Raw genomic sequence first — 13,258 nt, 5'->3', positions numbered from 1 at the left:
CAGTTGTATTTTAACAACAAATAAACAGAGGGTGCACGCCTCGTGCGCCCATTCTGTGAATCAGCCTGCACTGTATATCTCCCTTGATCCCTTTCATTTTCTGGGTCTTAATACAGTACATGTATTTTCTCTCCATTCATTATTATAACAGCTGTATTCCCTTTTCAGCATTCAATGATGGAGCTTAGCAAGCACTGAAATAAAAATGACATACCCCCATTACATTGGATATTTCTTTCACCTTCTGGTTTGCATATTAGGATATGCGTCCAACATCATACAGTCTCATTCTTGGTGTATAAATAGATAAATATAAATAAATGTATAATAACCTGTACAAGCATTGTGTATATATATGCATTACAGTTTTTATATACATGTACATGACGTATACACTGTACTTACATTTATGAAACTTTCTACATATATGCAGGGAGCAGGTGATATACATGTAGAAAATGATTTTGACTTCATAATTTAGTCTGGATTCATGAACTGTAGTGGTTTGCAACATCTATAGCACTGATTTAATGGAAATTGAAATATTTTAATTGTAATTATTAGTATTTGAGGGACGAACTTTTGTTTCTTTCATGCCCTGAAATGTTTACTCATACACACTCATACACACACACACTCACTCACACTCAATAACATCAACATCGCAGCTAGAGAACCAAATTAATACGGCTGTACATGAAATTTAGATGTAGTATTTAATGTATCTTTTGGATATTACATACAGTACAACTCCAATGTGCTCTTCTCGCTTTCAAAAGTCTCTTCTGACACATTATATACTGGCAGAACTGATTATAGCAGTAAAAATGATTGCAAAGAGAGCAATAGAGTGAAATTTTGACTTTTTCATTCTATCGTTGACCTCAGCCAACAAACTTTCCCTGAGAATTACATGTATCTTTATCTGGTAGTACCTGTAGGGGATTCAAGTAGGGTGAACTGGGACCTGGGAGAAGTGGGACTCCTCTCATATACATGTACTGTATCTCAAAAAGTTTTGAACCAATAGCCACCATTTTGATTTTTTTTTTTCTGGGTGTTGGGGTAAACTGGGACATTATCACTGTCCTACTTCTCCCTGTATTCAAAGTTATGATAAAAATATCCAAATTTTCTTCAATCATTTTCTTTTCATTTCAGATGCTTTTAATGCAACTTTCTCTGCTAGTTATGGCATGTATATAAAATTGGCCTTTGACCCTTAGCCCCAATAGTCCTAAGAGGACCAATGAGAGGCAGGACATACATGTATTACAGTGGACTCCCGTTACAACAAATTCCTCGGGACCAGCAGTTTTCTTTCGTTATATCGAAATCTCGTTATAAGGGAGCAAATCAACAATAAAAATAAATAGAGTGGATAATGTTGCGGCCTGAATTTTTACTTCATTGTAACCGGAATTTCGTTATAACCGTGTTCGTTATGACGGGAGTGCACTGTAGTTGTAATTTTCGTAAAGATTCCCTGTGACATTTCTGAGCTATGGAGACAAAAAGTTTTAGCATTTTCACTTTACCTTCGACCTTTGATTTCACGGCCAAAAACTTTCCCTAGAGAATCTAGTGATACAAATGCAAACTAAGTTTTGGGAAAATACCTTCAAGCACCGCATAGATGTGGGAAAAATAATAGAAGTTTGATAATTTGACCTTGATCTTTGACCCTGAGCATGTGCACTCAACAGTTGATAAGCACAGCTCTGTGTGCTCATACATATGTCAAGGATTACTCAAATAAATTTTAAGTTACGCTGTCCACAAATTGATTACTGATGGACAGGACAGATGGACAACCAAAAAAAAAAAAAATACTGCCTCCAGATACACTTCGTGGCAGAGACATAAAAATCTTGGTGTGGACAGTCACTGGGCACATCTCATAAAAAGTGGCAGAAACAGCTACATGTATTAGGCCGTGTGTTATGACATAATAATTTGCATCAGTGCCTCGGTAGCAATCATATTGTTGTCTATGTCGCTAGAATGCTATGGCAGTGATTGTGCAGTCATCGCTGAGGGCTGGAGATTCTCAGACACCTGCTCAGCTGTCTTGAGTGTAGACCCATGTCACTGATTCCACTGGCTGTCACAGCACTGGAGACGACATCAAATTGGGTTGCTTGACCAGAGACAACAGAGCTATTGACAGGTTCAACAACTGTTCTTATGGTTGATGGCATCTCAGGTGCACTTGATGAACTTTTAACCCTGGGGCTCTTGGTCTGCGGAGGGGAATCCTGTGTTTCAGGAGGTTTAGTCATCTTAACAACTGACGATTTCCTGGGTACCTTGCGTTCAAGGTGAATACCATGTTTCTTTAGGAGATGGTGTCTCAGACCAGGAAGATCAACAAATTCCTGCTCACACTCAGTACAGGGGTGTGGTTTCCTGCCCGTGTGAGTGAAGTAATGCTTGTCAAGATTTGCTTTCGTCAGGAATGCCTTGCCACATGCCTCACACACAAACTTCCGGATATTGTTGTGCCAGTTTGTATGCACCTGTAGATTTCCTCGTGTGCGGAAATTTTTCCCACAGATCTCACATGGATATGGTTTAATGTCTGTGTGAGTTCTTAGGTGGGCATAAAGACATGAGCTTTGCTTGAAGCCTCTGCCACAAACTTCACACTGATATCTGCACTCAGTGCTGTGAACAGTGTTGCAATGCCGATTTAGGATTGACCTTGCTTTGAAGCTCCCACCACAAATTTCACAGAGATGAGATCTTCCAGTATGAACGGCTTCTTTGTGAACACTTACTCGAAATGGGTTTTTAAACTTTTGGTGACAAATATCACACTCATACTGATGACAAGAGTGAAAACGCCTATGCTGGCCCAATGATGCTTTGGAAAAGAAATTTCTGTTGCAATGAATGCAGGAAAACGTCTTCTCCTTTGTGTGCTCCCGATTCAAATGAGCTTCCATTGCTCTGCGGGTTTCATGTCGTTTTCCACAAACTTTGCATGCATATTTGTCTCCATGGACTTTTGTGTGCTCCCGATTCAAATGAGCTTCCATTGCTCTGCGGGTTTCATGTCGTTTTCCACAAACTTTGCATGCATATTTGTCTCCATGAACGTTTTTATGGATGTAGAATGAAAATGCATGGCCAAAGGTTTTGTGGCATATTTCGCATTGGAAAATTGTGCCATCAGCCTTCATCTTGTGCATATATTTCACATGAGATTCGAACCCTAGAAGAGTGTCAAACACCTTGTTACAAGTACTGCAAGTATATGAAATCCCAAAGTGCTCATGGTGAATGTGTCGTTTGTGGTAATGTCGAGACTTAAAATGCTCATCACAAATCTCACACTGGTTCTGTCCTTTTCTACTACGATTCTTCTTTGACTTTGAAGAGCTGCTGCTTACTGAGGTTTCTGTTGGGGATATTTCAGTAACTGCTTCTTCCCTTGCTTGTGTCAGTTTATTGTCTTCAGTTCCTTCTGAAGAACTGCTGCTTACACCTCCTGAGGTTTCTGTTGGGGATACCTCAGTAACTGCTTCTTCCCCTGCTTGTGTCTGATTTCTGTCTTCATCTACTTCCTCCTTTGCCTCCATATTCTTATTCATCTCTAAATTTGTTGCAGTGAAGAAGGCAATCTCCACAATGTGTCCAACTGTCTCCACGACTTGTGATTTGGTTTCAACAGGAATATCTGCATTTGCTTTTCCGATGTCTTGGAGCTTTATGGAGAGCATATGCAAGTTTATTTTCTCTGTCAGTACTTTCCTGCAATCACCTTCCACGCCATTATCCAACTTATGGTCTTGCGTAGTATCTTGCCAATCCAAGTCCATCACGACGTCTATATCACTACACTCCTCTGGTTGATTTGTGTTTGAGGGAGAGGTTCTGCTGCACTTACTGATAGACCTAGCAATCTTTCTCTCTTCAGTGGTCTCCATGTTCCCTTTTCTTCTAGCCTTTCTAGGTCTGCCTCTTTTATGTGACTTCAGTAATAGCTTTGATTGTCGTTTGCCAGACTCCACCTTGCTCTCACGAGCCTCAAGTTCCTGGTATATTGACAGTGTCTGTGCAAGACTTAACTTATGCTCCTCTGGTAGATGTCTGATGTTAGGTCCCTTGCCATTGTGATTAAAATCACAGCAATCACAAGCGTAAGACTCCATCTGGTCTCTTTGGCTTGACTTCCTGACTTCATGGATCTGGGTTTTCATACCAGCTATGTTGCTCTTGGGAATCCTGAGATCCTGGATCCTTGCTACTACCTCTGCAGGAGGCACATTGTGTACATTTCGGAGGTGTTTGATGATATATTTTCTTGCCCCATAAGTCTGACCACATTGGTTGCAAGCATAGACTGATGGCACACGTGCAGAACACCGCAGTCGATGAATATCATAGTCCCAGGTGTGCCTAAACCAGGTGTGGCAGTTCTGGCACTCTAGCCCTTTGTCATGTCTATCTACTCCCTCTGCATTTTCATTTGAGGTTACAATCTCTTTTTGGGTTATGTTCTCTTTTGGGGTTGCCTCCTCCTCACTTTGAAGGTCTTGATCCCAGAGAGCATAGCCATTGTCATCACTGGTATCATCGTCCATTGCACCACTTCCATCTCTTGTGGAAGTCCCAGGATGCTTGGTGGGATATTCAATACTTGATTGTGCAGCGACTCCTGGACTGCTATCTTTGGTCTCAATCTTAACATCAACTCCTGCAGATATCCTTTGCCTGTTGTCTTCATCACCAGGAACAAACCCTGGAGAGATAAATAAAAATCAAGAAACTGATAACAAAACCTACATAATGGCATTACACTACATTTCTATCACACAATACATTAGTACACAGTTAAGCACACCAAACTCAACAATGCCAAATTATGTAAACATTTATCCACTTCAAATTAACTAACCAGTCTATGACAGTTTAAAAGTGAATTTTCTGCAATAGCATTAGTCATAAAAAAAAAAGACCAATGTAGTGTCTTAAAAGGTCAATGCAAAGAAGAGACTGCATGTACTTGATAATTTGATAAATCCACAATCCTGGAACAGTCTCACCCCCTCCCCCATATATCCAGTCAGCAGAGACCAATTAAAAAAAAAAGCTGTTGAAAACCAATTTGTTCTAAAAGTATGACCTTTTTCACAGCTCTTACTCAATTCTACTGCTAACGATCTGATAAGTTTATTTGCTTTGATTTTTCTGTCATTTGATTTGATTTGAGTATCGCAAGTTCACCTTCCATGCATTCTAGCACACTCTTACATGAGAACATTAGAAACTTATGGTGGAGGTAGCTCTGAGAGTGAGGGCATGGTGTCCATTTACATATTCCATCACACTGGTAATCTAGAAATGTTGCCATGGTGACTATTATGCCTCTGCCATAATGCATGATTCTCCTAATAGGTCTAAATAGTACATGTGGACAATGTGTGATTACATTTTCACAAAATTGGCAAAATGTTAAAATGACAAGTTTGTCACAAATGTGTTGAATGCTCACCTTCCTTGACCTATGTTTAAAGGGGCATTCCAGACGATTTTCATAATTTCACACTATGTAGTACATAAATCGACAACTCCATGTATAGAATCGTGGAATTTATTGTGGTCCTTGAGAAGAGAAACCAGTAAACTGAAAATCTTAAAAAATTACACTGAACAGTGTTGATGACATCAGAGCCTCACATATTTCGGAAATGTAGCAGTGTAATTCCATTACAATACCACTTGTTCAACAAATTCACCTGTGAAGAATATATGCATGCCTTCTTCACTTGTTCTGCTTCTTTGAGCCCCAACTCATGCATTCTTATGGTGAGGCTGGCATGTCATCATCCTTGTTCATTGCAGTTTTTTGTAAATTTTTAAAACATTCTTATTCCTCAACCCAATCACTACAAATTCTGAAACTCTGTACTCGAAGGGCGCCCTCCCTCAGAGGACAAGCAATGCGTCGCTAGAGTGTGCTTTCACACACGAGTCAATGGGCATTTACACACAACATCAGTGTTTCTTCTACTGTCTTTTCTATTGCATGTAATCCACAGCCCTAGATCGGCAAATTTAAGCTTGTATAGCAAAATCGACATTTGAGGTACCAGGGTATGCATTGCACTCACCAGATTAATGATACATGTATATCCAACATTTTGGCACAAATTTCATGAAAAAAGATGCAACCACCAGCGGTCATACGAGCTCATCAACCTACTGTAAATCCATTAGCCAATCACATGCGAGGTAGATTTTTACGTATTTTTAATAAAACACGAAACTCGCATGTGATTGGCTAAGGAAATTCAGAATGGCGACATACATTCAGCGAACGGCGATGTTGCGCTATGGATATACAAATTTCTGCGATGTAACCGAGGAATTCTCTAGTTAATGTAAAGGCCGTGTCACACCAGCCTTGCGTGCGACTTGCAAAGAACAATTTTGACTATCCGGAGGACCCCGTAGATATCCGCACATGACAGTACCTAGCATGTATCTCAAAAGTAGTCGCCCGGATGTGCACACGTATATTTTTTTACCCGCAACCGTGTTTAGGCCCTGTCACACCTTTCCGGGCAAGCTACTCGGGCTTGTTACATGAAGGGATTTTCTAGCATACCGGACATTCCTGAGGGCAGAAAAGGATTTGTGCGAGTCAGCGCATGTGTCTTACTTGCTGGATGCGTTATACTTGCGAGTATACTGTGTGACCTTTGTACCTACCAGTCGCGTGGGGGCTGACAACTTAGTGAAGGAATTCCTCTAATGGAATGGCTGAAATCTCACAGAATTTCATTATCTTGGCTGCATACGGGACTGCGAAGTACCTGCGTGGGAATTGCCTGGGAAGTACTGCCGCTAAGGGTCTCCTACTGGCGTTCTGCGTGGACCTCTACGGGCATTCCCGCGACTCACCCGGAAAAAGTTTTGGTCATGCTCAAAACTTGGCTGTGGTTAAAACGGACTTACATGAGCACCTCCGGGCAACTACGCGCTAGATACTGTCAGGTGCGGACCAACTGCGGAGAGCTCCTCGGAGTAAATTTGTTTCCCCGCAAGTCAAGCCGCAGAAGTTCCCCCGTGCAGTATGACAAGGCATGAATGAAAATTGCAAACATTCTTGTTCGCCCGCTGAAAATCTTCTACATGTACGTGCTGGAAACTACCTCCTCGCCACAAGCCCGCGTTATGGTGTGACACGGCCTTTAAGTATTTCGATCGCATAATGTGATAAAATTACCCAAATATTGCTGCATAATGTGTCATGTCATGTCAAACTTGTTTGATTATGAAGAAAAATTGGGGCTGGCCTGGTGACTGGCAGCGAGTGAGGTAATCGCTGCTATCGCACAAAAGAAAAGCACATAGCTAGTTGCGCGCGTGCATTGTCAAGGACTTCGCTTGTCCTCTAAGATGGCGTCACGAGAGGTTGTCAAGCGAGTGATGACGTCAATGCACAAGGTCTATATAGAAGTCTTTGTTACGTCATAAACCCTGTAGTAGTAGCGCCCCCTAGCATCTTCACCCTAACCCCCCTGGCCCTGTCTATTAGGGGAGACGTGTATAAAAGGGATTGACTGTGTGCGCATCCCTCAGTTGTGAACTGGAACATGATACTGAAAGAAGCTACAACACTGACTGAACTCAAGTACAAGATAGATTTGCAACTCACCAGCAACAGTGGTGTTACCGTTACTACACTACAACATCCCTCAGCTGCACGGCACGCCTCGCCCTAGCATAAACTAGAGCACGCACTCACTATCATTACAAGTATACTAGTGCGCGCAAGCAAACCTCAAATTTGCGCAGCCTCATGAACTCCCAAGTTCAATGACCCTACCTACCAAAATATCAAAAATCCTTCATAAATTCCCCCAAAATTCTCGATCACTACCAAAAGTTAATCGTTTGTTACTTCCAATGTTGACCGAAAGATCGGTCCGTCGGGGAGTGTTCCGCGGAGACTGCGTTTGGCTTCACGGATCCCCTCAGGAGGACAGCGTCAATGGCAGAATATAAAAGAGTCCTCCGGACAGACGGATCTTTCTGTCTACTTCTAACGTTACTTGTGTCATTCTCAACCTTTCCTGCAAGTTTCATCCCAATTAGCAATCCGTTAAATTGAACTACTTTTTTAGTTATTTTGCACACGGACAAATTCACGGAATAACTAACGATTTAACTAACAAACAAACCAACTGTATTTAATAAACGAAAACATAACCTCCTCCATTGGCGGAGGTAATTCCTAATTCCCTGACCTAGCTAGAGTCTTATAGACCATGTGCCATGTACCGGAAACTTTAGACTACAGACTACTAATATCCAACGCTGTACCTTATTGGTGGGACCGAGGAATCAAGGAGGTAAAAGTGGATGCAGCGCGCGGAGGCAATTAACAAGACCTCGGTCGAGTGGACCCCTGGTGAATAGTGTACGACGGAGTATTTTAGCGAGAGAAGTACCAGAGATAGTACTGCCAATTTGTAAAAGGATAAGTGCAGTGTTAGATTTGCCATAGATTTTATACTCACCATCTTCCTCTTTCACTGGCACTGGAATCGACATCGTCGCACACCTATGTACCTCACCTGTGTCTACTTAGCTAGCACACTACGCAAAGATAACATCAATACATCGGTGCATCAGGGAGGTCACCTCCCTGCATACATGTATACACTTATCACAATGCACGTGTGGCAGTACATGGCGTGTATTGTGGCATCAAAGATCGTAAACATTGAACAGCAGCCTGGAAAGGTTAGGCTACTCATGCATTTTGTAGGTGATATGGCACGGTGCCAGAATAGCAGTGGTGCATGTTGTAGTCTTGGCGCAGACTCCTTTACGACCAACAAGGGTTTGCTCCTGCAGTGCAAACAAGTCAAGAGGTATATGATAGTGATGTGTACCAATTTACCTATCACCCTACAGTAGGATCTTTGGGTGCATAAGGGAGGCCAGTGGGAAGGTCCCATCTTCCTGGTTGCATCATGGACCCTTCGGGCCCGAGCATGGTTGCATGTACTCGTATGGCATATATACAGCCATTACAGGGGCCCTCGTTGTATAGTAACAGGGCTCACACCTGTAAATATAATGGAATATCCCTGACCGCGTCACATATATCAAAATGAAGAAAGGAAATAATAATAATAATAATAATAAAAAACAGATGAAACGTGTTTCTTCCAGCTATTTTACAGAATTTTCTGAAGTTTGAATTTTAGCACACCTGTCTATTATATGGGGAATTATATTACCTGGCCATGTGATCGAGCCCTGCGCATCATGAGAGTTAAAGGGATAGTACAGTTTTGGTGGAGATGAGAATTTGACTTTTAACTTTTTGCGAGATCACCAAGAAAATACTTATGAAATAGTACAGAGCATACCGTTTTAAGAGGAATTCAAAGTTTATTTGTTGAAAATCGGGTTTGGAATGACTGAAACATCCAAAAACAAAGTGAAACAAAGCGATCGTAATAAAAGTGTGCATGGGTCCCACACTTTATTAGAATCGCTCTGTTTCGATATCTCAGCCATTTCAAAACCAATTTTCATCAATTAAACGTTGAATTCCTCATGGAATTACATGCTCTTTCATATTTCATAAGAGGTTCCTTATTATCTCACCAAAAAATGTCAGAAACCTGAAATTCGGTCTCAACCAAAACTATATGATCCCTTTAAAGATCCGAAATATGTATATGACTCATATCTCAATGATTTTGAATCGTTTTTGAGTTGTCGTTTCAAGGGACTACAGTTTTTGTTTGAAAAATTTGTGTTGAAATTTTAGACAAAGAAGTCAATGAGGATCTTTTTATACATTTATATTGTTGTATGCAGACGACACTCTTATTTTGGCCGACAGTGCAGAAGAGCTTCAGTTGGCTTTGACTGCATTGCATCGATATTGTAAAGATTGGAAGTTAAGTATCAATACTACAAAAACTAAGGTCCTGATTTTCTCAAGAGGCAAAGTACGTAACTTTCCACTGTTCAGTTTTGGTGAAGACAAACTTGATGTAGTGGATGATTTTGTTTATTTAGGTATTCAATTTAATTACAGCGGAAGTTTTAGGAAGGCTATTTCTAAACAGGAAGTCACAGGCAAGGAAAGCACTTTTTTTCTATGTCTCTAAAGGTTCAGAAACTCAAGCTTCCTGTGGATATTCAATGCGAACTGTTTGATCAGTTAGTGTTACCAATACTATTGTATAGGTGTGAAGTTTGGGGTTTTGGAGGATTTGAGTCAAATCGAAATTTTTCATAGGAAATTCTTGAAATCGTTGTTATGTGTAAATAAATTTACACCATATTGTATGGTAAATGCAGAAACCGGGAGAACACGACTGGCTAATACTCAAATATCCTATGGTTAGCTTCTTGCTGAACCTATATCATTAAGGGTTCTTCTGCTAAATATTCTTTCAGGTTTTATACACTCCAAAGATTAATAAGTCAACAGGACATGACCTTTGTATTTAAGTTGATATCTCATATTGGGGAAATTTTAAACCATGCTGGTCTTGGTGTTGTATGGCTAAGAAAAAAGAGAAGGATTTAGTAATAACTGGATATTGAGTACCTTGAAGCTGAGATAATAGTGATATGTCTAAACAAGTTTTGATGGCAAATATGTTTGGTCAAATAGAGTATGTATAGATTATAGGATTTTTTAAACGAATAGTCTCTTTGAAGGGTATTCAGTCCAGTTAGAGTAAGAGGGATAGAATTTCACTGAGCCGTTTTAGATGTAGGTCAAATCAGTTGCCAGTTCATAATAGAAGATTTGTACATGTATACAGTCATTTTATGAAAGGGATGTTCAATGCCCTTGTTGTGATAGACATGAAACAGGTGATGAATTAGCTATGTTTTCGTATGCCCCTTCTTTGAAAAGGAAAGACAGTTATATTTGAGCAATAATTATTTGGATGAACGTCCTTGCTCAGTACACATGTTCAGATTATTTTCATGTCCGCATTTAGGACAGCTGAAAAGATTAGTATTATTTGTGAGGCTGATCAGGTCATATTTTGCAGATTTGCAGAAGCCTGAACAAGTTGAGTTGAGTGTACTTTAGTCAAGAAAGGAAATATTGTAACTCGTAGTGGTAGAAAAATTAAGCATCCAGTGATACTCGATCTCTAGTACATATTGTGTAGTTGTATGTCACGATTGTTTGGTCATATGGTTCATACGATTAGTTAACCTTGCTTGCCAATTTGTATATCACTGTATATATGTTTAGTAGGTATAGACTATTTTATATACATCATTGCAATATATTACAAACAACGGTCTTTGATATTGTAATGATCATATCTTGTATTTATGTGTTGTACTCTCATACCCCGCAATGGGGTCAGAAGAGTCGAATAAAATCTAAAAATCTAAAAATCTAAAATCTAAAAGCGAGTCCTGGAGCTGAATTTCCCCTTAAAATTAAAAAGTTCCATGGTCCCTGCATGAACAGAGCATTCAACAATCGAAGGCATTATCCTGCATTCGCTATTAGAATTTAGGTACACTTATTATAATGTTATTCTCCATTAATACTAGTACATGTTCCCCACTTAATTCTTTTCTATCAATCTTTGTCTCCCTCTCCCGCTCTGATTATTTCTGTTCATCCTGCAGTACATGTAGGCCTACGATGTACATATGTATAACTTTTATCTTCTTATTATTTATGTACATGCGTATCAGGGCGGATCAAGCTAATCCAGGAATTCCGTACAGGGAGGGGGTACAAAAACTATTTCTGTGCCACTTTTGTGTTTCATTCATTTCTTTCTTTTTATTTCTTTTATATTAACCACAAATGAGCCCGCACTGTATATCTCCCTCCCTTTCAATTTCTGGGCCATCTCAATACGTGTATTTTTTCTCCCTTCATATTATAATTAATACAGTTGTATCTCCTTTTCATCATTCGATGACGGAGCATAGCAAGCATTGATTCCCCCAGCTAGTACATTATTTCCTTCACCTTCTGGTCTGCATAAAAATAGGACATGCCTAGCTCTTATCATACAGTCTACTTTAATATTTTCCTCATTCTTGGTTAACTGTACACACATATATATATATATATACATTGTATATGTATAAGTATATGTATACAGTCCTGTAATCGTATATATATATATATATATATATATATATATATATATATATATATATATATACATGTATATAGACAGATAGCTATCAAGAGTAAAAACAGTCATATAAACACCGCAGGAGTCAAAAAATTGGACTGACGTTTCGGCCACACGTTTATCAGTCTTTGATGTCTTTGACCGAAACATCAGTTTTTACTCTTGATATCTATATTTACTACACACCAATGGAGAACTTTCATATACACACACACACACACACACACACACACACACATATATATATATATATATATATATATATATATATATATATATATAGACAGAAGTATTGGAACAAGTTCACTCGGTTGACATCAGGTTCATCCGTATTTTATTGCTACTCGGGGTTTCATGCCACCTTCATTTAGGGGCAATCATCAGGCAATTGCCTGAACCTGATGTCAACCGAGTGAACATGTTCCAATACTTCTGTCTAAAGCTCTTCCTTTGAGGATATCGAGCACTCTTCATAGAAGGGTAGAATCACCAAGTGTATATATATATATATATATATATATATATATATATATATATGTGTGTGTGTGTGTGTGTGTGTATATATATATTTATTTATATACATACATATACTAACATTTATGAAATTGTCTATGCAGCGTATTGCAGAGTTTGTTACTTCATTATTTTACATCGAAATAAACAGCAAGTCAACTGCAATTTTCTACTTTTTTTTCGGGGGGGGGGGGGGCAGGTGATAAAGAAAATGATTTTGAACTTCATAATTTAGTCTTGATTCATGAACTGTAGTGGTTTGCAATATCTATTGCTGCATTGATTTAATGGAAATGGAAATATTTGGAATTTCTAGTATTTGAGGGAACAACTTTTGTTCCTTTCTATGCCCTGAAATGTACACCACATACACACACATTCTCACACACACTCAATAACATCAACATCGCAGCTAGAGAACAAATTAATATGGCTGTACATGAAATTTAGATGTAGTATTTAATGTATCTTTAATTTATTGTCAATACAAGGGTGGCCAAGTGCCACCACAGATAGTTGTTAGTCCTGTATGGCATCACTTATGGTCCGTATAGCATATCCTGCATACAACA

The 13,258-nt window shown here is 39.4% G+C and overlaps 1 protein-coding gene across 1 annotated transcript in view; it reads right to left on the bottom strand.

Moving 5' to 3' along the window:
- Window positions 1–715: 715 nt before the first annotated feature.
- Window positions 716–13,258, bottom strand: part of LOC140237048 (uncharacterized) — a 30,124-nt gene continuing 17,581 nt past the window's right edge. Inside the window, exons 5-6 of the mRNA XM_072316989.1 lie at window positions 8,771–8,868; window positions 716–4,747 (exon numbers count right to left, since the gene is read on the bottom strand). Coding sequence (XP_072173090.1) covers window positions 2,028–4,747; window positions 8,771–8,868 — 2,818 coding nt within the window. The 3' untranslated portion in view covers window positions 716–2,027. The remainder of the gene's footprint in view (window positions 4,748–8,770; window positions 8,869–13,258) is intronic.

Source organism: Diadema setosum, chromosome 13 (assembly GCF_964275005.1).
Source record: "Diadema setosum chromosome 13, eeDiaSeto1, whole genome shotgun sequence".
Taxonomy (NCBI): Eukaryota; Metazoa; Echinodermata; class Echinoidea; order Diadematoida; family Diadematidae; genus Diadema; species Diadema setosum.
The sequence above is the reverse complement of the archived record's forward strand: the minus strand, read 5'-3'. Positions and strand labels throughout refer to the sequence as shown.